Here is a 24,694-nt window from a genome sequence, read left to right as displayed (position 1 = left end):
CTGAGGCGGCTGTACTAACACGACTCTGATCTTTCTCTTTGTGTTCAAGGATATCCCAACTTCGTGGCGACCTATGGCCGTGGCTACCCCGGATTTGCTCCAAGCTATGGCTATCAGTTCCCAGGTGAGTGGCTTGGTCTCCCGGGGCTTTGGAAGCACAAGAGGTGGGCTGCATTTGGGGGGAGGTGAGAGGACCCCTAAAGAGAATGCATTTCTTACATGCATCCACTTGAAAATGACCTATACGTGATAAATTTCAAATCCACTGAAGTTCAAGGCCAGGATGCAGCTCAGAGTTTCTGATTAACTCAGGTATAACTCACTGGTACCGGGTATTTGAGAACGGCAGCTTTTAAAGGGAAAGCAGGAGAACGGAGGCAGGAGGGCTCCCTGTGCTCACCTCCTTTTTCTGAAGCCTCTTCTGGGTTTTTTCTCACTGGGGACTGAACTCTAGGCCCAGGGCTTTCTTTCACCCTCTACCACCCCTTGCCCGCCTCCCCGCTCCCTGTGTCCACCTGCCCAGTGTTTGATGTCTCCCCGCCCTTCCTTCCTTTCCTCCACCCCTCCTCCTCCTGCTCGGTCCTGACTGCTGTGGCTTCGGCGCCCTTCTAGGCTGTGTTGATGTTGAGCTGCTAGGGGTTGGGGCTGCTGTCCATCCTGGCTGGGCTGTTTAGATTATCCTTTCCCTCTGCGTGGGTATCAAGACTTGAGGCAGAGCCCATGATGATGCCCGCCACATGCCAGGGCTGCTCCAGCTCCAGCTCCAGGTAGCTGGCAGGCCTGGGACCTCACCTGGGAGAAGCAGCGAGGGGAAACATGGTCTTGTAGGGATGGGGTAGGGACAGTGAAGGAAGCGATGTTTTACAGGGTATGCTTTTCCCCAGCCTTTCTCAAATCTGGAGTACAGATAAGAATATATTGGGGTGTTTGGGGGTCTCCATGTGCAAAGGACAGCCGAGATTCCAGAGGAGGTGTAGGGACAGAGTCTTGTCCCCTGTGGGTTTTCTGCTGAGGGAGGAGGCTCCCTGGGGAGCTGGGCTGCAGGCGGAGTTTCACCCCTGCCTTGTCGTCATGCCTAGACCTGGAGGTCTGGGAGTGTCAGGGTCTGAGATGAATTAGGAAGCAAAGGGAGTGAAGACGCGTCGCTGGAAGATGGCGCCCTGACACTGATGACGGGAGGGCAGAATGAGGGCTTGGCCTGGTCTTTGCCTCAGACCAAGCATTGGGGCGGGAAGGGTGTAGTTGGAGAGATGAGGAGGCATTTGGGGGCACCTAGAGCCGTGCTCTATGGCAGACAGATCCTTCAACCAGCAGTGGAAGCCCCAAGCTCTTGTCCTGTCTCCGATACCACCTGGCCAAGTGGCCATGGGCAGGTCACTCAGCTTCTAGGGCCTTACTTCTCTCTTTTGGAAAAGGGGGTCTACGAGGAATGGCCTTTGGGGTCTGTGCCCCTCTCCGATTGTGTGGGTCAGAGGGTGCAGGGAAGGCAGGCACAGAAGCAGAAGTCTAAGATGGAGGAGTTTGAGTGCAGGTGGCTCCCCCACCAGTGTCCCCTGGGGCTGGGATGGTTCCCCATCTGGGAGGGGCCTCAACAAGACTCCTCGGCCCGCACTAAGGAAGCCGTCCCCAAAGATGCCCCCCAGCAGCAGGCTGCTTCAGGATGGCCACAGGCTCCCAGACCTGAAGAAAAGAAGGGCACATGCAAGAAGGACCACCACAAGAGAGGCCAGCACTCAACCAGCCACTGTCATTAGACTTTCCCATTTCCAGGCAGAGACCCCCACCAGGCACAGGCACAGAGGTAGAAACTCCTTCTGAAGGGGTCACAGTATGCAAGGGGTAGGACCTGCATTTGGACCAGGCGGTCTGGGCCTTAACTGCCACCCTCCACCATCTCCCTAGTGTCCATTTTTCTGGTACAATAACACTAGCCACAAAGAGCTACTAAAACTTAGGTTTAAATTAAAGTTGGCTGGGTGCGGTGGCTTACGCCTGTAATCCCAACACTTTGGGAGGCCGAGGTGGGAGGATCACTTGAGGTCAGGAGTTCGAGACCCGCCTGGCCAACATGGTGAAACTCCGTCTCTACTAAAAATATAAAAATGAGCCGGGTGTGGTGCCCGGCATCTATAATCCCAGCTACTCGGGAGGCTGAGGCAAGAGAATCACTTGAACCCAGGAGGCAGAGGTTTCAGTGAGCCAAGATCACACCACTATACTCCAGCCTGGATAACAGAGTGAGACTCTGTCTCAAAAAGAAGAAGAAGAAGAAGAAGTAAAAAGAAAATTTCAGTTCCTTTAGAAACACTGGCCACATTTCAGTGACTCAGTAACCATGTGTGGCAAGTGGCTATTGCCAGCACAGAATGTAGAACAGTCACCGTGGAAACTTATGGGCTGGTGCTGTTCCAGTGCCTAAAGGAAGAGGGCTGTTATTGGGGGGGTGCATGGTCCACACACTTACACATGCGCACCACTCCTTCCTGGAGAGACCCATGGGGTCAGTGTCCCTGTGCTTCATTCTCTGCCAGTCTTGCTCAGCCCAGAAGCTGGTGGCTTTTCCTCTCACTTCCTCCCCTTGCTTCCCCTCCAGGGGATGACAGGTGCAAAGGCTCACGCATCTCGGCCCTCCAGGTGCAGCACTGATCTGTGCACTCAGCCTGCACAACCTGCTCCCCTCCGTAATCAGGCTGCCATTGCCCCTGAGTGTGATGCTAGTCCCAGGAGGACAGAGTTGAGGGATCTTAACATGGAATAATTGGGGGAGGACATCAATGTGGACCCCATGCTAAGGCCCCTGTCTCATCAGAGGGCCTGCCCCGGGGCCCCCACGAGCTGGCTCAGGAGACATCTAGTAGAACTCTGCCTCCATGGCCTGCATCCCTGGGCCTGCCCCAGGCAGACGGACATGCAGCAGTGACCAGATTGAGGCTGGGCAGAGTGAGATAGGGTCCCCTGGGTGCCCAGCCCTTCACCAAAGCCAAGACTTTGGGAACTGGGGGGGGGGGGGGTGGGTTGGGCTGCAGGAAGGAGGATAGAGTGGGGTTGGAGTGTTTTTGCCCAGGGCCCATCCGTTTGTCATGGCCACAGTCCCTGCAGCTTAATACAATCAGGTGGGTTTGAATGGGACAGAAATCAGGCATTACAATGTACAGAGAGCAGCTTCCTGACCTTTGGGAGTTAGCTGCCCTGTTCTCAACCATCAAACTTTTATTTTTCCATCCTTCCCACCTTCCCACTCACTATGGAAGCCTCTTGATTCTCTTAACTAATGGCCAGAAAGGGGCCACCAGTGGCCACAAGAGTAAGGCTGCCTGCTCTCAGGGAGGGCAAGAGTGGAGTGGCCCTGAACTGGGAAGGGTGGCCCCAGCCACGGGGCCACCCACCCCACTCATCTGAGAAGCCAGGCTAGGGTCGGAGTCTATTCCCCTCCTGACCCCCTCCCAAAGGATATGCTCCTTGTGGAGTGTTGTGTCTGTGCTTATCCCAGATGCCTCCCCAAGCAGCCAAATGTTTCCAGACACAAAGCCTAGGTAGGTCCACGTGTCATTCCAGTCAAGAGCGCAGGGAGTAGCTGAGCCCCTCTAGAACCAAACTTGATGACTCCTGGAGCCACAGCCTCAGGGCCAGGGCTACAGAGAAGCTTCGGGATGCCCTGACTTCCATCTGTCACCTCATGCCAATAAGGAAAGTTTCGGGTGGATCTGGCCGAGGCGGCTGGGGTACAGAAGGGGGGACCCAGAGATGGGGCAGCCCAGCCCTCTGCCCTCTCCTCATCCCCATCAGGTAGATTCTGCGAACCCCTGCCATGCCCCGGGGATCCTGTGACTTCGTGACATTACACAGCAGTCATGTCAGCTCCCAACTATCCTGATGTTTTCTTTGTGGTCTTTCTTTTCAGTGTCCTCACTGTATGCCCACTTTACCCACTTCCCACCTCCGGTCCCCCTCATGCTGTGCATGGATCCTGAACCTCTCCCAGCCCCTTTCTGAGTGCCCCTAGCAGGGCCATGCAAGACAGCTAGCTGGGAGAAATGAAAGCACGCCCAGGTCCTAGAGAGCTCCGAGACTCTTCATCCTGGCTGTTCTCACTCATAAACCAGGTAGCCTGGGTCCCCTTTCAGGAAGATGCAATCTGATCCCCTTTATGAAGGGTCCTCCTTTCCACCTGGACTTACCCTTTCTATGAACATCCATCTCATCTGGTTGGGGGTGCAGATATCACTCTTAGTAGAGCCTCATTCTCACCATGTGACATGGGGCTGGACGGACCTTCCTGGGCCACACAGCTGGTGGCAAGTGGCACCTGGTTGTGCCCATCTTCAGAATTCTGTCAGAATAAATATAATGTTCCTAGAGAAGGCTAGACACTGGATAGTTTTTAGAGGGGGGAGTAGTTCTTTTCTAGAAAGGCTGGGTGGTGACCAACCGCTCTGGGAACAGCTCCTTCCCACATCCAGGTGTCCACCCCAGCCTGGAATTTGGATCAGGATCCCGTCTCGAATTATTATGGGTTGTGATCAGGGATCTCCCCTGCTTCCTCTCTTTTCCCCACTCTGGACTTCTCATTTCAGTTTAATCTGTTAATTTCTGTTCTTATTTCACTTTGCAGACTATTTGCCGGTTTCACAAGACATAATTTTTATCAACTAGCTCTTAAGAGAGGCATAGCAAAGTGGGGTTTGCTACCATTTCTAGAGAGAGAGGACACAGTCCCGGCCTGGGCTGCCCCCGCTCCAGTCAATGCTCACTGAAAGTCTGTCTTAGCTGCCTGTTTGAATGACTGTTCTTTTTCTCATTTTTAATTCTTGGACTCATGTCCTCATTGCTTCACTCAATTAAAAAAAAATTATTCTCCAGTCCCCTCCCACTTTGCTTCTTGTATGCATTGTGACCGACCCCACTTCCTCAGAATGTAACGGGGCCAGAGGGAAACTTCTCACAAACTTCGTAGAGCCTCCTCAGGGGAAGCTAGGAAGAAGACATCAAATGTTTTTAAGTCATGACCAAACAGGCTTGTTGGGGACATATCATGGGGTGAGCTTTGAAGTGCTGGTGGTCCAGAGGGGTTGCAGATACGTGACTTGGAGCACCCGTGTCTTAACGATGGACAGTGTGATAAAGGTGAACACACAGAGACAGACTATTCTCTAAGAATGTGAAAAACCTGATCTGGAAGAGGAGCTATATAAACACTATCTGACTATCTTTGTCTTTTGGGGCCAGTGGCTGTTGCCATAATCACTAGCCTGTCTGTCTTCGAGAAGGGACAGTGGAGTCATCCAGGTGCTGCCACATGACAGGCACTGTGGGCACCGATCCACAGTGGGCCCCGCCTTCCCCAGCTTGCCTCCCTGCCTGTGCTGGCCTGGCCTTGCCTGCTGGCACCATTGGAGTAGGAGGGGGTGGAACACAGGGGGCCCATCCTGATCAGGCCCCATCTCAAGGCTGGCACTCCTGCCCATCACCCTTAGAAGGATCTTTTCCCATGGCTTGACTCCCTTCATTTCCCTAACTGAAATACACCCACTCTCTTGGAATAATGACGTACCACTCAGTTGGACCCTCAAGAGTCACTGCTTTGTCTGTGCTGGTAGTTTGTGAGAAGTGACCCGCACGCTTCCATTTGATGCATTTGATGTGAGTGAATCCATACATTTGAATGTCATTGTCCTTGAGACCCTACATGTGCAGTTTGGCTCATCTCATTAAAGATGCTTGATGTAATAATTGGTTAGTTTCCTTTTATTTTCCTGCAGGCTTTTCCATGAGTATTATTTTTTTCAAAGAACAAATCTGTATGGCTTTTCCCCATCTCCATATTTTGTTTTGCTATGAATTGCTTTGCTTTGGTGAACTTGTCCTAGTATGCTTGCCTCACAAACGTTTTAGCCATTGTGAATTTTCTTCATCTCTGTAAATAGTTCATCTGTGCTTCTCCCTGATGACGTTTTATTTTTTTCCCCTGTAAGCAACCGAGGTAGAAAAATAAATTGTTTACCATGGACATGCTGTGTGCTGCCGTCTCTTAGCCTGACAGTGTCCTGTTCTCGCTCCGGGGGAGGTGAATGCACTGAATAACCAGCACCGATGACAGCCTAGTGCAGTTTCTAAAAGCATGCGAACTCCCCCTGGCTGCCGCCTGTTCCCAGCCCTCCCTGCTTCCTGGCATCCCCTGTACTTGCTTGAGGTGGTCTGTCCTTGAGCAGAGTGGCAGAGCATCTGCATGCACCAGCTGCACAGTATCGCCCCGATGCTCCTTCCTCCGCCATGGCTCCCCTCTCAAGTGAAAATGCCACACACATCTGGAGCCCCTCACATCTGTGCACTAGGTGTGCGTGCAGTCTTACCCTCGCGCACACGGGCCTGTGTGTGGTTGTGCATGTGGCCTGCTTTCCTGACTCCCCAGAGCACTGCAGGCGGAGGAGGCACCAGTGGACAGTGGGAATGTTCTTGGATATGAAGCCGGAGGACCTGGTTTCCAGGTCCCACTTGGCCACTTAGTAGCCATGTGGCCTTGAGCAAGTCATGTATCCCTCCAAGCCCTGAAGATAATGAAAGTGCCTAGTTAGTTGAGTTGTTACAATTAAGGGATAACATGTGCATGAATGTGCCTTGTAAGTTGGTGAATGCTATAAAATTGGAAGTTTTAGAAATAGTGGGCACTGATGTGCTTACTAAGTCAGCTCTCCAGAGTGGTTTTCCCATTTTTATCCCCCATGAGGGATCTGTCATCAGTGAAAGGAATGATACAGGATTCCTATGTGAAGCTAGAGACTTGCTAGGACTTCCTTCCCACCCTCAGGCCCCATCCTTTCTCTTCCCTCCTTCCCCATTTTGCTATCACCAGGTACTGAAATAGGTACCAGACATCTGGACATGAATAAGACTGACTCCTTCAGATGCTTTTGGGCTACCCAAGGGAGAGAGAAGCAGTGATAAGACCAATTGAACATCTTGAGACAGGCACTTCACTAGAGAGAGGGAAGCTCTGGCCAGGCGTAGTGGCTCACACCTATAATCCCAGCACTTTGGGGAGGTCGAGGCCGGTGGATTGCCTGAGCTCAGGAGTTCAAGACCAGCCTAGCTAACATGGTGAAACCCCATCTCTACTAAAAATACAAAAAATAGCCCGGTGTGGTGGCGGGTGCCTGTAGTCCCAGCTACTTGGGAGGCTGAGGCAGGAGAATCGCTTGAGCCTGGGAGGCGGAGGTTGCAGTGAGCTGAGATCACACGGTTGCACTCCAGCCTGGGTGACAGAGGGAGACTCTGTCTCAAAAAAAAAAAAGAGAGAGAAGCTCTCTGTGCTGTAAGGGTGCAAGGGTGGGCTGCTTGCTCAGAGTGCCCTCTAGAGAAGGTGACACCAGAACTGGGTCTCAAAAAGCCAAATAGAATTAGCCAGGTAAAGAAGGAAAGGAAGTATATCCCAGACAGAGAAATGACATGCTTAGACATTGAATCAGATAGTTTTAAGAAAGAAGAGAAACACAAAAGTAATAAAACACAAAATAATAATGGACTAAACAAAATAAGAATTCATTTATCTCTCATGTAAAAGAAGCCTGGATGTGGCTCCATAATACTCATGGCCTGGGTTTCTTCTCTAATCTCATTCTATTCTCTTCAGCATAAGACTCCACCTCATAGTCTAAGAAGGCTGCTCAAACTCCAGCCATCACATGTTCATCCCAGAAGAATACATCTCTTCCCTTTAGTAATGCTTCCTATAAGTTATGCAGGACATTTTGCTTAGATCCCATTGGTCAGAACTTGGTCACATGACCAGTTTCAGCTGCCTGGAAACCTCAGAGGTGTCTTTTTTCCAGGTAGCCATGTGCTCAGATAAAAATAAAGGATTTTGGTACTAAAAAAGAAGAGTGGAACGGCTACTAGTAGACACTTAGCAATTTCTGCTACATACCTGAGAGAGGAAACATTGCAGGTCCCAGGGACTGTGAGTAGTTCAGTGCACAGGGAGCTTGCAGAAGCATCTTGGGTGGGAGGAGATCTACAAGGCTGGAGCCATGGTGGGCCTCCTGAGTCAAGTTTAGGAAGTTAAATTTGATCCCCAAAGCACGTGAAGTACTTGGAGATGATTTCACATACAGAAGTGATGTGGTCGAACTTCCATAGTGAGTCAGAGGGGTTTGGAGAAGTGGGAGGCCATGAGGATGAGTCTGGAGGATTGTCCCTTCTCTCTGCACCCCATCTCCTCTCTACCTCATCCTCTCTTGGCTCCATCCCTCTCTCCCTGCCTGGGGCTGGCTGGTGGTTCTTTGAGCCCTGCAGTTCTATGCAGTTCTATGGCCCTAACCGCCAAAAGGCCTCTGGGCCAATATTTTGGCAACCAACAGTAGCCTCAGCCACAGAGCACTCGGGGTGGCCAGGAGGCCAAGCTAGCATGTCATGGCTTGGTGCTCAAACCTCCCTCCCAGGATACTGTGTGCAAACGGCAGGGGCAGCACAGCTCCCCAGGCAGGGAGACCGTTCCCCAGCCTGCTGAGCTTGAACTCTGGTTATAAAAGTGCCAGTTTGTGCTCCTACCTCTTCAGCAACGGAAAACAGGTTTGCTCTCGGGTGCTGATGCTGACTGATGAGCACTGGCTTCCTGGAGCACTGGCTTCAGAATGATGTTGAGGCCAAGTCCTAGCTCAGCAGAAAGGACGGCTGTGATTAGCGATGTGGCCGATTGCTGCACTAGGAAGGACTCACGGCCTGTCTGCCATGTAGCTTGCCTTCTGTATTCCTGTCCAATGATGGTTCTTCGGTGCCAGGTGATTTTCCATCACTCTAAAAGATATGCGGGGGAGTGGGGAGGGTTGGTGTCTGAGGAGAGGTATATGCTAGCTCAGGGATATCCTGTTCCTCTGGAGGGAAGCCGCTGTAGTCCATTGTCTGTAGGGCTGCTTGCAAGGTAAGCTTCAGTCAAGTCATCAGGTCTTTGAGCAAAGGCAGAGGCTTGTGGTCCGTCTTAGCCTGAGGGGTAGGGCTTGGATGTGGAAATCAGAGTGAAGGGGTCCAAGTTCTCAGGAGGTGGAGGAGCTGGCGTTAGCAAGGTGACCGAGAGAGAAGCCTTGGCCATAGGCAAGGGGCTGCATCCTGAACCTGCTGTCACTCACCTGCCAGATCTGTCTGGTCATTGACATTTTGCAAAACATTCAAAAATGCTGCAGCTGCGATGCTCAAGGCCTAGGACCCTGGCTGGGAGTGGTAACCTGGGCCACCGGGGGGAGCAACTTCAGAGCCCTTCCATCCACCCCGTCCTCTAGCCCACACAAGTGGCAGAGACCTCTGTGGTCAGTCCCCACTCAGGAGAGGCGAGACCCCGGGGTGCGCTCAGGGAGCTGCTTCCTGCCTTGGCGTCTCCTGTGTCCTGCTCTTTCTGGCCTAGTTCAGTGAGAGCACAGAGTTCCCCTCCCCAGGCTCTGTAATCTTGTCTGCGGAGGCAATTGCAGGCTTGCCTGGATGGCCCCTCATTTTCCTGTAAGTTGAAACTCCCTCTTTCCTCCTGCTTCAGTTTTTAAGGGGCTGTTTCCTCATCTCCTGCCCCAGAAATGCCCTCACTAGGACCCCTGACAGACCCTCAGGCTCTGCCTGGTGCAGTGCTTCTGGTTGGCTTCCAGAATGGAGCCCAACCAGTGAGCAATGGCTGGTTTCTTGCTAGTAGGGACACAGATCTTGAAATATCAAGACAGGCTAGTCGGTTTCCCAGGGAGGCTGCCATAAGCATGGACTCGTGCGTCCAGGGACCCCAGCTAGATGCTGCAGCACTGTAAACAGAAATGCTCCCTGTCAAGAAAAGCTCTCCTGACACAGCAGCCCCCACACATCTGTCTCATCACCAGCCCTCTAATCTGAACATCCCTTCAGCCCTTGAGCCTCGTCTCTGGGGATTACCCCTTCCCAGATTAGATCCACAGCCAGATTTCAAATCACAAGCGAGCTCCCTCATGGCCAGCCCACTCCTGCGCCACCTGGCCCTGTGTATACTTGGGGCTTATCCTCTCATTTGAATATTAAAGGCAAGCTTAGACAGGAAAGCATGTCTGCTGCTTTAAAAGAAGACAGAGAAGTAAAATTCAGTGGCACACCCCAAACCCAGACCGACCGCGGCACGAGGCTCGTCGGGGCTGTGGATATGTTGCCACGTTCCTCCCTCGGCGTGGAAAATCAGGAGTTGACTCTATTCCCAGATGAAAGCAGAGCACGGTGCCTAATAGGCACTTAATAAACGTTTGCAGAAATGAATTGGAGCAATCTGAATTGACGAGAATTGTGGGTTTCACTTTCGATCAGCTTTCTGTGCCTCTTGAAGCTCCTCTGCATAAATAAACGGAAATGTGACTAAGTGAGTGCTCAGCTCCCCATGGCAAAGCCCAGAGCCCCGTGTCCTCAGGCAGGAAGCCAGGATACTGAGTTCTTGCCCTTAGCTTGCCAGGAAAATAAGGCCATCCCTAGGCCTCGGTTTCCCCATCTGTCAAATCGAGCTATTGATCCTTCCTCACAGGTTGTTGAGAGGGTTAGTGGGACCGGGAATGATCTAGTGCTTTAGAAAAGGTTAGTGTCATGACCAAGGAAGGCAGCCCGGCCCAAGGAGCAGAGGGCCCCGCCAGCTATGGCAGGATGGCAGCAGCTACAGTGAGGGAGGCTGCAGGTGACCCCACACCTTGTCCTCTGTGGACTGAGGCCCCGTGCCCACCAGATCTCATTTTCCTCCACTCCCCACCTGCTTAGGTCCCTGTACCACAAGCCTTACAAAGTCCCCATTAAGTCTGCTAGCAGGAATTTAATCACCTTTCTTCAAGCCCTTCAGTTTTCATTTCCATCAGCAAAAACAAGTGAAAGGCTGCAACTTAAAAAACAAAGCAACAACGAAAAGCAGAAAATTACTCAGCATGTGAAATTCTAGGCAAAGAGCAGTGCCAGGCCTGAGGTTCGGGTAGCTGGGGCCTTCTGGCAGCCAAGGACAAAGCAGAAGGCAAAGATGTGTCCCCCACCCTCTCCTCTCCAGGCTGAAAGGAATCCTGCACAGAGACTTTTTTGCAGAGCCCAGGTCAGCTTGAATCCCCTGCCCCTGAGAGACCCCAGCCAGCTGGGTCACTGCCTCTGCTCTCTGTCTCTTCAGTTGGGGCAAAGGCACATTCTCTGCAGAGAGCTGGAAATGGTCATCAGCACCCGGCCCGAGACAGGGCCTCCTGGGGCACAAGTTGCTGAGCAAGGGTGCAAGGAATTCAGAGCCTGAAGGAGCATCCCACGTGCGGCCAGATGTGTTCCTGAGTGATTGGAGCAGCTGCACAGGGTACAGAGGGAGCCGTTGACTCTGCTGGACAGCCTTCAGGAAGGGGTGAAAACTTAGTCCATTCTGGTGACCATAATAGAACACCATAGAGTGAGTTGCTTATAAAAAACATAAATTGGCAAGGCACAGTGGCTCACTCCTGTGATCCCAACATATTGGGAGGCCAAGGCGGGAGGATTTCTTGAGGCCAGGAGTTTGAGACCAGCCTGGGCAACATAGTGAGACTCTGTCTCAACAAAATATTTAAAAAATTAGCCAGGCATGGGGGCAAACACCTGAAATCCCAGCTACTTGGGAGGCTGAGGCGGAAGGATCACTTGACCCGAGAAGTTCAGGGTTATAGTAAGCTGTGATTGTGCCACTGCATTCCAGCCTGGGTGACAGAATGAGACCCTGTCTCAAAAAAAGAAAACATAAAGTTATATTTCTCACAGTTCTGGAGGCTGGGAAGTCTAAGATCAAGGTACCAGCAGATTGGACATCTGGTGAGGACCACTTCCTGGTTTGTAGACTGCCATTTTCTTGCTCTGTCCTTTCATGGTCAAAGAGGTGGCCAGCTCTCTGGGGTCTCTTTTATAAGGGCACTAATCCCAATCATGAGGACTCCACCCTCATGACCTAATCACCTTCCAAAGGCCCCACCTCCTAATATCATCACCTTGAGAGTGAGGATGTCAACAAATAAATTTTGGCAGGGACATAAACATTCAGACCATAGCGGGCAACATCCGAGCCGAGTTTTGGAGCACGCACAGAAGTTCACCAGGCAGATAGATGATGAGGGAGGGTATTCCACCTAGAGGGCCAGCAGGAGGCCCAAACGCATGATGTGTCTTCCCTCCCTCGCATTCCTGCCTCCATGGATTCCCCATCTGGGCAGAGACTGTCCTAGTACTTGGGCTGAGACAGCTGGACAACAGGTTTTGGCATTGGGAAGCCAGTGCCACTCTTCTCAAACCCAGGGAATCCCGGACACATGCTTTGTGAGCCAGGGATGCTGACCCCACCTGTGCCATAGGAGGCTGTTCCCCGACTGGGGCCTTTATGCATATGGCTGTGCAACCCCAGTGGGCTCTGGATGCCAGCTGGCCAGGGCTGGCTGCCTTTGGGGTGGGAAAGGGAGAGTCAAGTGTAGCCTCCTGTTCCTTCCACTGAGGTCCTGCTGCCCCACCCTGAGTCTGAGCAGATGCTTGGCTGCCCCCAGGGCACGCCTGGTTTTGCAGGGAAAGGTCTGAGGCCAGCCCCACGGTTCCCTTAGTGGTACCTGCTTAGGGATTCTACAAGCTTTCTCCTGAAACCTAGGACCAGCTTTGAAGGTGCTGGGATTCAGGTAAGGCCAGGAGCACCTCTCCCCATCCCCCTGTGTCTATCCTGCCTCCTCCACCCATCCATCTCTCCATCCTTCCTTTAGGTGTTTAGCGTATAGTCACCAAGCACTATGTCACAGGCCCTGCCCTAGATGCGGGGGACACAGTGGTGAATGAGAGGTGGGCCCCTGCCTGCTTGTTGGGAACAGAGCAGCAAACAGGATTCCACTCTGGTGGAAGGACCCAGGAAGGCTCCTCTGGTCCAGCCCCTCCTAGAGGAGGTCGGGGGAGCTGGGCAAGACCCTGTTTCAAGGGCAGCACATCAGGGCAGGAGGGCACTGGGAACCATCAGTCCAGCTGACCAGCACAAGCACTGGGGCTCCAGGCTCCACATTCATGCCTGTGGTGACCACCTCACAGGGCGATGGCCACCCCAGCTGCTTCTCCCTGGCCCTCCACAAGCCCTTGCCTCCTGCTGTCAGATTAACCCGCCAGAGTTAAGCTCGCACTTCAGATAAGACATACCCCATCACTCACAAGCGAATTATCAATGTTATCTATTAAAGCCCTTTGGATGCGAAATGCCATGTAAATTAATAGGATTTTAGAATAGGAAGGCACCAAAGGGATTTCTCAGCTCCGCTACAGTTATTACCTTGGGCAATAATAATAAAAATAGAAATAAATGTTATTATTCCACTTACCAAGCAACAGATAACCGTGCTGAGTGCCCAACGCCATCATCTCACTGAATCACTGATCTTCACTGCAGCCCTAGGAGGAGGTATCATTGAACTGGGTTTTACAGAGGAGGAAAAGGAGGCAGAGAGGGAAGTTAAGTAACTTGTCTTGGGTCCGACAACTAGTAAGTGTGGGAGATGGGATTTTAACCACCGTTGTGTACTATTTTCTTTAACCTCTCTGGACCTAGAATTCTTCATCTATTAAATGGGAATAGTAATGTCTTTCTTGTGGTGTTATAGCAAGGACTCACTGAGATGATGCAGGGACGCTCTGTGGCCATGAAAAGTGCTCAGATGGTGGCTGCTGTTGTGTTATCATTAGTGTAATGACTATTTTCTCATCATCAAAGCCAAGCTCTTCCATTTTACAGGTGAGGAAAGTAAGGAATAGAGAAGGCCGTCCTCCCATCCACCTTTTCAACAAGGGCTAGAGTGTAGTGGTATAAACTACTGGCTGTTGACATTTTTAGGTATTTCTGTACTAGCTGGTAAATGGCTGCTGCCCTGAGCCAAAGTGCCTCCCCACCATGCTGGGCTCTCCCCTAAGACTCCCTGACTGCTCCACAGTCTACCAGTAAAAGGGTTGGTGCTGTCTGCCCTTCAACATCTGAAACAACGTCACTCAGGAGACAAAAGTGGTGGAGCATCTAGGGGAGGGAATTTAAGATCACAGATGTTCATCTAATCACTGAGCTAGTGATGGGGCCAAAGTAGGAAACCTGGAGTTTTTCAGCAAAAAAAGTTGGAGCGCTCAAGACTTGAGCGTTTGCTGTCCTGGTTGGCAGAGGTGAGGGCCACTGGACTGGGGTCTAGGATCCTGCTGTGGCGGATTCATTGAAAAAGCCCACGTGACATGAAGCTGGGGAGAAAGCAGGCATGGAGAAGGAACCCAGAGAGAGTGTAAGATTTCAGGGTCTCAGCAAGAGACCCTGTTGGAAGGAAGCAAAACTGTGACTCTTCTGGCAGTTGGGTGTCTGAAGTTTTGGGTACAGGGAGAAGTGTAAAAAGCATCGGAACAGGGAACTCTGGAAGGATCAATGGTCAGCACATTCGTAGTTTGTCCTGACACCCATTGGTGGTAGATGAGAGAGTGGCTCAAAAGCAGAAACTGCCATTGTTATGAGAGGTTAGGGAAGAGGAGGGTGTGATTGGAAAGAAAAACTCTCAAGATAGTTTGTTGATGCCTCTTTTGAAGCTAGAATCCCTTCACTTTGAAGGTCTCAGTCTGGGTCTCAGAAAGATAGGCAGATAGATGTTTGTTCTGTGGGGAAGTGGGTGTCCCTGGCCTATTGAGGAGCCACAGGCTGCTGGCACAGGGTAGCAAGGGCTGGCTTCGGAATGAACTCCATGTGGACATTCTCTCCCTTGAAGTCCTGCTGGCCAGAGAGTGACACTGAACCAAGTGTCCTTGTAGGGCTGGGGGCCGGCGTCGGAGCCCTTGTAATGTGTCAGCCATTCTTGATGCTAGCTGTCTGACCAGCACTGCAGCAAAATGCACATCATCCCCAAGGCCCTGGATGGTCAGGCCAGTGATGCCTGAGGCTGGAACTCTCCAGGGCCTCTGAAGTCAGGGATCTGTCCCCTGCCTCCACCTCAATGGGTAGTAACTAGAAAGAATTACCTGTGTCTTGATCATGTGTCCAGGGACCAGCTCAGTAGTTTTTTTAAACTGAATTGAATCAAAGTGGTGAGACCTTTTCGGGGTAGGTCTAGATCATAGCTATGGCAATACCTCCATTTTCTTTCTCTCTTGCCACTTGATCTTGGAGAAAAGGATTCATTGGAATGGCCACTCCTACACTCCCATCTCTGAGGACTGAGTCTTCTGAGCGCTCTCTCTGTCTTCAAGTGGCATTTGGTGTAGCGACGCCCAGGTCCTTGAGCTCAGCTAGAAGACCCTAGAGCAGACACAGCCAATGCCTGGTTCCAAGCTAGAGGGGTCCAAAGCACAGGTACCCCACCTTCTTCCTGGAAGAGTGAGCCACGGCCTCCTTTAGCCCAGGCCCAGCTTACCATTAGCCAGTTGTCTCTCCTTGGGCAGTTGATCTGTGTGCAGCCTGTCCTGGGACCCCAGTCCCATAAATAGAGCCCCTTTGCTGTCCACAGCTAGCAACTCAGAGCTCCATGAGGGCAGAGACTGTATGTTGTTCACTGCTATGATTCCAGTGCTTAGAACCGAGCTTGGCCTGTAGCAAGCACTCAGTATTTACTGGGAGGGCACAGGGCTGAGAATGGGTCTTGAGTTATCAGTTCTGCTGCAGCTCACTGCAGAAGTTCTGGGTGACTGCATGCAGGTACTGAATGCTAGGCCCCAGCCCTCTTTGGGGAGGGATTTAGTGATTCAGTGGTAGAATGGGCCCAGGGAGAAGGATACTGGGCCAAAATCCCCAAATAGAGCTTTCTGCTTCCTGTCCCCTGAGAGAGTCGCAGGACACAAACTACCTACTGCAGTGTTCTGAGCTCCAGCTGCAAGTTGGAATTCCCAGGAGAGCTTTGGCAGTTTCTGTTGCCCTGGTTGCACCTCAGACAGATTATATCAGAATCTCAGGAGGTAGGGCCCAGGTTGTATTTTTCAAACTCCACAGGGGATTTCTGGGCACAGCCCAGGTTGAAAAGGTACCCTACTGGAAGAGGGGAGGCAGGAGGAATTTCCGTGGAATTCAGCTATGGGCCTGGAGCACCCCCTACGAGTGGGATGAAAATGCCCCCTCTCAGAGAGACTGGAGGAGGGCATGAGCTCTCCCTCCGCAGCCCAAGACACCACGTTCTGTTGTGGAGACAGGTTGAGGTTGAGACCAAAGCCTATTCTCAAGCCGCAGAATCTGTTTGCCAAAAACAAGATCCAGTGTTGCGAAGGGCCCGGCTGTGGGCAGGCAGGGAGAGGTCTCTCCCTACTCCTGGTCCTCTGCTGGGTCAGTGGGGTGGGACAGGTGCTCCGCTGTTTCCTGAGTGCTTCCCAGTTGCAGGGAACCTGCGGACAGACACACACCTTCCGCTCCTGGCTGGGCCCCCTGGTTCCGCACTTGCCTCTTCTGAGGATTTCTCTGTTGCTTCCCAGGGGTGCTGCCTGACTTCTATTTTATGCTTCCACAAAGCCATTCATCCAGTCAGAGGTGTCCTGACAGAAACACTTTCTGAAACCTCAACAAAGGTTTGACATTGCGATGCACCTTCGTTTTAGTCCTATCAGTCTGAAGAGTTACATACATATCTTTTTTAAAATTAAGCTAAACAGCAGTTGTATTAAAAATTATCTGGGGCACTTTTGTGCCATCCCTGTGTTTTAGGAACTAACACCCTTAGGGCTCTTGACTGCAGGACCTCTCTCCTTTAGGCAACAGGACCAACCTGAGCCGCCAACCTCTCACCCTTCCCAGCAGACAGGCCTGGCCTTCATATTTGGCCCCTCTCCGGAGGGACAGATGACAGGTTCCACGTGCCTGTCATTTTCCCAGCTGCAGCTGAGGGTGAGGCATTGCCCCCCCAGGCCATACACTCACTCCCCAGCACCCCCTTCCCCAACCAGCAGCCGCAACCTTCTCTGTCTGGGGGTCCCCATGGGAGTGATGTGTTGGTACTCTTGGGAATGTCAGGCTTTCTCCCAAAAAATATGTGTTTAAAACAGATTCCTATTTTAAATGCCAAGGACGCCAGGGTAAGTTTTTTTTTTTTTCAAATGGAAATACATCTTCCTTCAAATCAAAATGTGACAATCTGATCATGTAAGTGTGTCCCTTTGGTTATCAGTTGTTCCTCCTCTTTGCACCCCCTGTTCTGATCTGAGTCCCTTGGTCCTCCCAGTCCAAACATGTGCCATCCACCTTTTTTCCACTGTCTCCCCTTTGCAGCCTCCAGCCACTGTCTTTCTCTGCACAGAAGTCAGGGCTGTGGATTTCCTTGAAAAGAACCAGCCCTGTCGCATCAGGCTGGTCTGCCCGGGAGGTGGGAGCATCCTGGGCCAGCCAGGATGACAGATGGCGGTGTTTCCAAACTCTCGTAGGACATGTTTCCTACATTCTGGGTGACAGTTTCTTCTTTTGCTTGCTTATTTTTTAGTGTTTGGATTCGGTGAAGCAACATTGGGTTTAGCCAAGAATGTTTGAACCATCTATAGAAATTGCTGCTGGGGAGATGCAAGCATGCTGGGGAAGGGGGTGGAGAGTGCTTTAAGTAAGCACAACATAGGAAAAATTGTTTCATAATGGACCATTCGGGGCCGGTGATGCATATTACAAGAGAGTCTTTTTTAAAGATTCCCCTTAATCACACCTATTCAAGCCAGAAGGAGCCTCAGAATTCTCTCATCTCCTCCTTTGAGAGAGGCACAGAGAGGCCACTGACTCATCCAAGGTCACCGAAATAAGTAGCAACTGGGCCAGAACCATACCCCAGGCAGTCCACTCCCAGACCAGTGTCTTCTCAGACCAAGAAGGGGAGAGGAGGCAAAGAAAAGGGTTCATGACATAATACTCCCCAGCCCATGGGACAGAGGGCAATACCCTTTCAGTGGTAACTAAAAACAAAGACCCCAAAGCTTTCTCTAAATCAAGGGTTCTCTGCCTACACTGTGCATCAGAATCATCCGGAAGGCCTTTAAAAGACACAGAGACCCGGGTCCCACCCGATTCTGTGGGCAGGGTTGGGGACAGGGTTAAAGCTCCTCCAGGCTGGACTGAGACCACTGCACCGAGTGGAGACATCGCATTGGCTCTCACAGGGGACAGGCCACAAGAGTTAGCCCCCTGTATTCTCAGGAGCCCCTTTGCTTCTGCAAAGTGGAGGGGATGGCAGACTGAAGATGTGTGCCACAAATTTACTTTTTACAACCTTGGGCTGTACACTGGGGTCATCTGGGAAGTTTTTTTGTTTTTTGTTTTTTGGTTTTTTTTGAGGCAGAATCTGGCTCTGTCACCCAGGCTGGAGTCCAGTGGTGCAATGTTGGCTCACTGCAACCTCCGCCTCCTGGGTTCAAGTGATAGTCATGCCTCAGTCTCCCGAGCAGCTGGGATTAAAGGTGCCCACCACCACGCCTGGCTAGCTTTTTTTTTTATTATTTTTAGTAGAGACAGGGTTTCACCAGGTTGGCCAGGCTGGTCTTGAACTCCTGACCTCAGGTAGTCCTCCCGCCTCAGTCTCCCAAAGGCATGAGACACCACACCTGGCCCTGGGAAGCTTTTAAAGGTCCCAGTGCCGAGGCTGCTCTACAGACCAAGTAATCAGAATCGCAGGGGTGGGACCCAAAAATCAGCATTTGTTAAAGCTTCCCAGGTGGGTCCAGTGAGCAACCAGGGTTGAGAATCAGCACCCATACAGAGCAGGGCACTCCCATTTGCCATAGCTGTGTCCCATCTGCTGGATGAATCATGCCCCTGGACCCCTCCAGGGGCGTTGAATGTGCCCCCACTGGGGTGGAGGATCGTGGGACTAGGGAGGCTACATCTTGCAGGCAGTGCTGCCTTTCAGCTGCAGTTTACCCAGAGCAGTGACTCCCAGCCCATATCCTCATCCACTGCATCAGAGCATCCTGACCATCATCAACTGATGCTCATTGACAGTCTTCTGTGGGGAAGACTCTGGGCTAGGTCCTAAGTGGGACATGTGACTGAGTCCCTGCCCTAGAAGAGTTTGTCACCCAGCAAGAGAAATAAGATATGCACACAAAAATAACTGTGCTTAGGTAAGGAAGAAGCTGGTAAGTGCCAGAGAAGCAATAAAAAGTAAGTGTGGTATCATATCATCCTCAAAGTCCCCAAAACCCAAAAGCACCATTGACTTCTAATTTGCACTAGATCGTCACAACTCCAAAAAGTCCAGCAAAGTGTCTCATCCACTATCAGCAGGTTGGTGACATCTTTCACTTAGATGAGTCACTAACCCCAGAGCTGTGTTAGCACCAACCTCAGAGGACTTGGGTTTATCATCCTCCTCCCCGCAGACAAGCTCAAGCAGGGTCTGAGATGAAGGGACGTTAGAGGTCATCTTGCCCAACCTCCTTGCAACAGAGAAAAGTTACACAGGGCCCAAAGAAGTGAAGTGTCGTGTCCAATTGCACAGCAAAGCAGGGACAGCCAGGGCTGAAGGCTGGGCTTTGAGGCCAAGCGGGTGATTCTTCTGTTATCCCACTCGAAGGGCAGAGGAACTCCATTCTAGCAAGAATGGGTCTTCGAGTCTGACTCCCATTAAACAAGACAGTTCCTACAGGCCGTGGCCCCTGTTCGTGCCTGGAATTCCACCATTAGTGCTTCTTTCTTTTTTAGCCAGACATCCTCGTTTTGAATATAAGGTTCCCAAACAGGAGGAGCATAACACATTCCTAGTACCTAAGTTCCAGGTGGTCAACCTATAGCTCTCAGGCCCTCTGAGATTTGATCAGCAAAATGATTTTCTCTTTTCTGCTGGATTTACTAACATATGATAGGTATTAAGCCACTAGGGTCATGCCTGACCCCTTGGCCCACTTGTCATTGTTAGAGCTAAACAGAATGTGTATTCTAATTTTGAGCTATGTTAACTCCACTAAAATGATGCTATGAAGTTGGGATATTATGAAGGATACCAGACCACCGTAATCAATAAGAAATTCAGGCCAGGCACGGTGGCTCACACCTAAATTCCAGCATTTTGAGAGGCCAAGGTGGGCAGATCACCTGAGGTCAGGAGTTCAAGACCAGCCTGGCCAACATGGTGAAACCTCGACTCTACTAAAAATACAAAAAAAAAAAAAAAATAGCCAGGAGTGGTGGCACACACCTGTCATCCCAGCTACTTGGGAGGCTGAGACATGAGAATTGCTTGAACCCTGGAGGCGGAGGTTGCGGCAAGCCACGATTGCACCACTGCACTCCAGCCTGAACATCAGAGTGAGATTCTGTCTCAAAAAAAAAAAAAAAGTAAAGGAAAAAGAAAGAAATTCAGGCCCCCTGTGTGCTTACTACCAGCTGACCATGGCTCCTACCTTGGAGACAGTGGAACACCCCTGCCTGGTGAAGAGTCCTGTCTTGAAGACAGGGCTGATGGCTGGACAGAGACCTGGTAGGCCTCATCACAATGGCAGCTGTCACCAACTTTTTTTTTCTTTTTTTTTTTCTGCGAGACAGAGTCTCGCTCTGTCACCCAGGCTGGAGTGCAGTGATGTGATCTTGACTCACTGCAACCTCTGCCTCCCAGGTTCAAGCAATTATCATGCCTCCGCCTCCCAAGTAGCTGGAACAGACATGCGCCACCACACCCAGCTAATTTTTGTGTTTTTAGTAGAGACAGGGTTTCACTATGTTGGCCAGGCTGGTCTTGAACTCCCGACCTCAGGTGATCCTCCCGCCTCAGCCTCCCAAACTGCTAGGATTACAGGCGTGAGCCACTGCACCTGGCCAAAGAGTGTTTGTTTGTTTGTTTGTTTGTTTGAGACAGAGTCTTGCTTTCTCACCCAGGCTGGAGTGCAGTGGTGCAGTCTCGGCTCACTGCAACCTCCACCTCCCAGGTTCAAGTGATTCTCCTGCCTCAGCCTCCCAAGAAGCTGGGATTACAAGCATGCACCACCATGCCTAGCTAATTTGTGTGTGTGTGTGTGTGTGTGTTTGTAGTGACAGGGTTTTCCCATGTTGGCCAGGCTGGTCTTGAACTCCTGACCTCAAGTTATCCGCCCACCTTGGCCTCCTAAAGTGTTGGAGTTACAGGCATGAGCCACCGCGCCTGGCCTAGCTCTCACTAATTAAGCTAACTCACTGCCAGGCATTCATCTAAGCACTTTGCATATATTAATCCTGCACTAAAATGGTCATCTCCTTTACAGTTGGGGACATCAAGGCAAAGAAAGCATAAGCACCTTGCCCAAAGTCACACAGCTAGTAAGTGGCTGAGCCAGGCATCGAACCCAGACAGGCTCCAGGTCTGCGCGCTCTGCTGTTTGCTGTGCTGCCCTGCCTCAGGAGGAGGAGTCTGGTGGCCCCTTCACACATTGGCCAGGGAAGCTATGTTGAGGAGGGACCCCCCCACCACATTTCCAGCAGTGGAGGGGTGATCATTTCCCACTCTGGGCAGTGGGGTGCTGGGCATCTGTGGGCACCCATGGACCAAGGAGCTCTGCCACAGCTTTGCTTGGCCCGAGGCCCTATGAAGAAGCCTTGAGCCCTGCCAGACCACCTGCCTGGTTCCCTGCAGTCTTCCCCCAAGCACTCTCTGCTAAGGCAGTGCCCTCCTTGATAACCCAGCCCCTGCTTTCCCAAGGAAGTAGCCTGCCCCAGATGACCCCTGCCTCCTCAGGGCCTGGGGAAAAATGCTGAAGACAGTGCCACGAGGCCACTCTGCCAGGTGTCTCTCCCCTGCATTTCCCAGCCCTCCCAGGTCCAGCCCCAGAGAGTTGTTTCCACCAGGGGCCTCCTGGTCCTCAGGCCCCTCCTGTGTCCTGCGAAGGGCCTGTCCTGGAGACAGCCTGTGCCCTCCGTCACCACAGCCTTAGGCTCAGGCCACCAGGATGTTTCTTTGGCCTCTGGCAGCCCCAGCTGGGGTGCCCCTAGTCCACCCAACACATGCACAACACACATGTACTCAACACACACATCCACATACACCCAACACATGTACATAATACATACACTCAATATACAACACACACACCCAATGCCTACATACACTCAACACACACATCCACATACACCCAACACAGGTACACAGTACATACACTCAACAAACACACACACACACAACACATACACACACAACACACATCCACATACACCCAACACATATACACAACACGTAACACACATGTACTCAACACACACATCCATACACCCAACACATGTACACAATACATTCAACACACACACACACATCCAATACATACACTCAACACACACATCCACATACACCCAACACACATACACCCAACAAACACACATTACACACATACACCTGACACACATACGCTTAACACATACCCAACACACATACACTTAACACGTACACACCCAACACACACACCCCTTGTATCTGTGCTTGCCCATCTCCCGCAAGCCCAGCCACCAAGAAGAGGCCTGGCCCTGGGAACTCAGTATCAGGGGCCTGTCTGCCAGATCATATGGAAAATGTATTTGGCGGGTGAGGGGTGAGTGGTGAGGCTGGATGGCCTAATGGAACAGGAGGGGGATGGCGAGGAGCAGCAGAAGGGGGCCAGGAGGATGGCTGTGCAGGATGCTGGTGCAAGCTCCATCCCTTCCCCACCAGGAGGCTCCCAAGGGGCTAGGCCAGGTTTTGGCAAGGCCCTGGTGTTTCAGATGTAGGGCACAGAGGCAGTGGGGTGGCGACTATGGAGCTGCTGCCCGTGCTGTGTGAGGGACAGATCGGGCAGCCCTGCTCCTTCAGCCCCTCTTCTCACACCCTTCCTCTCCAGGGTGGAGATGAAATTCCAGCCCTCAGCAGTGTCTGATGCTCCACCTCCAGCAGGAGCCTTTATTTGAAATTAAGGATAATGGATTTCGTTTCTTGGATAAGTTTTTTTTTTCTTCCTCTTTCAGACTTTTTGTCCAAAATGCACTCAATTCCAGAAAATAGACCTTTTGTTAACAAGTCTTTATTGACTACACTCCCCTCCCCCACTTCGTTCCTCTTTCCCCCTCCCCCAAGTCTTTCCGTGCTTCCTAGGAAACCTGCTGTTTTCAGCGCATGGTAAGGAGTGCAAAGGAATGACTCACCTGCACCCTCTCCCTCCAGCATCCCCTGGGCCTTGCTCTTAACAGCAGCAGAAGCCTGGGTGTCCTGGGGGTTGGGACAGAGAGAAATAACTTGACTTCTTCCTTATGTTTCTTCAGCAATTTCTGCCAAGACCCTCATCTTCAGAAATCTAGATGCTGCCTGGAAGAAATGGGGAGAGGACTTGGTTGGGGGTCCCTTCCTTGGTCTCCCTCTCGGTTCATTGCTGCCTTCTGGGGAAGGGAGGGCCTCCAGTCACCATGCATGGTCTCCATGGGAGCTTGGAGACCTGCAGCCAGGGACAACCATACATTTATTTCACCTGGATCTTTCTTTTTCCCCCTTCAACAGCCCTATTACCATATTTAAATGCAAGTATGTCTCTTTTCATTGACATTTTAAGTAGCTTAGCCTGACCTTTTTAGAGTAGCATGTTCCCCCTTTGAACTTCTTTCCCTTCAGTAGTACTGTGTAGCTAGGACAATAGTCTTAGTGTTTAGTGGGCTTCTAGTTCGCTCTGTTTGGGGGAGCTTTGTCTCTGCTTTCTTCCCTCCTCTGCTCCCTGCCCTTGACGGTGCATGTCTTCCTCTCGTCCTGTAGAAATTCCTTGTTTAAAAAGCTCAGTAGCTAAAGTTGAGCAGCCCTGTTGGGGGCTGTTTATTGAGTTTGCGGCTGGCTTCTGGCACATCATTTAAAACCACAGTGATTGGAAATGGGTCTTGGGGTCAGGCCTCCAAGCATCTGCCTGGATGGCAGAGGATGTTTGTCTTTATATGTATGGGAGTGTATCTGTGTATGTCCCAGCACGAGGCTGTGCGTGCACGTGCTGGTGGCTGAGAGAAGCCCAGGGTAGGGAACTTGGCATACTTCATCTGGATTCTGCAGCTACAAGAGGTTACCTTGGCCTCCTGACTATCATTCCTGTTGCTGGGACATCCTTGCTGCCCGGTGCATTTTTAGATAGCATAAGCCTTGATCAAGAAGAAATCCAGGGACCCCTAGGAGACCCTCCAGTGCCAGCTTCATCTAGACTGTGGGGCTCAGACCGAAGAGCCACATCTAAATTCCCACAGTTGCCTCAGGAGGTTGAAACACTGAGAGATCAAATAAAGCCACAGGGCTCACCCCACATAGACCCCTGCAGCCCCGCACTCCCTTCCCTATCTGGCTCCATGTGTATGCAATCACCTGGGACCCCCAGATGCTTCACCCTCGGGCCTGGGGCTGTGATGCTGCTGACTTGATGTTTTGACAAAAGTCTGGAGTTAAAAAGGCCATGCTAACCTGCAGAGCCTTTGGAGAACAGCTGGAATTAAGCCAGCTCCTGGCCAAGGTGCCTGCTCTGTCAAGAGGCCGTCCCAAGTGCCTCCTGCCTGTGGCACGGGGCTGACCACTCCGCCATGATCTCTGCAAGGAGCAGTGGACCAGCCCAGCCATGCTCAGTTCTACTCAAGACAACCCCAGGGGAGCCACTGTGTCGATGCAGGGCCAACAGGGAGCTCAACCCTGCTTCTCAAGAAAAAAATTCCTCCTACAATTCTTGAATTATTGTTGTGGGCCTTCTAGAACCAGCTTCTGGGGTGACAAATGGGTGAGAATCAAACGCACCTAAAGATGTTGTGCCTTCCGGAAGCCTGACAGCCACTACTCTGTGTCCC

At 51.5% G+C, this 24,694-nt stretch overlaps 1 protein-coding gene across 10 annotated transcripts in view; it reads left to right on the top strand.

Annotated features, from left to right (window-relative positions):
* Positions 1–24,694, top strand: part of MSI2 (musashi RNA binding protein 2) — a 427,746-nt gene that overhangs the window by 370,368 nt on the left and 32,684 nt on the right. For 6 of the 10 annotated variants that reach the window (XM_055386794.2, XM_055386792.2, XM_055386793.2 and 3 more), the window contains one exon: positions 50–124. In XM_055386794.2, the coding sequence (XP_055242769.1) occupies positions 50–124 (75 nt within the window). Of the gene's footprint in view, positions 1–49; positions 125–3,901; positions 6,008–23,387; positions 23,468–24,694 lie in introns of those variants that run through there. The other 4 variants (XR_008679738.2, XM_055386796.2, XM_031010710.3 and 1 more) reach the window with 4 other exon arrangements.

Source organism: Gorilla gorilla, chromosome 4 (assembly GCF_029281585.2).
Source record: "Gorilla gorilla gorilla isolate KB3781 chromosome 4, NHGRI_mGorGor1-v2.1_pri, whole genome shotgun sequence".
In the NCBI taxonomy this organism is placed as follows: domain Eukaryota; kingdom Metazoa; phylum Chordata; class Mammalia; order Primates; family Hominidae; genus Gorilla; species Gorilla gorilla.
The sequence above is the reverse complement of the archived record's forward strand: the minus strand, read 5'-3'. Positions and strand labels throughout refer to the sequence as shown.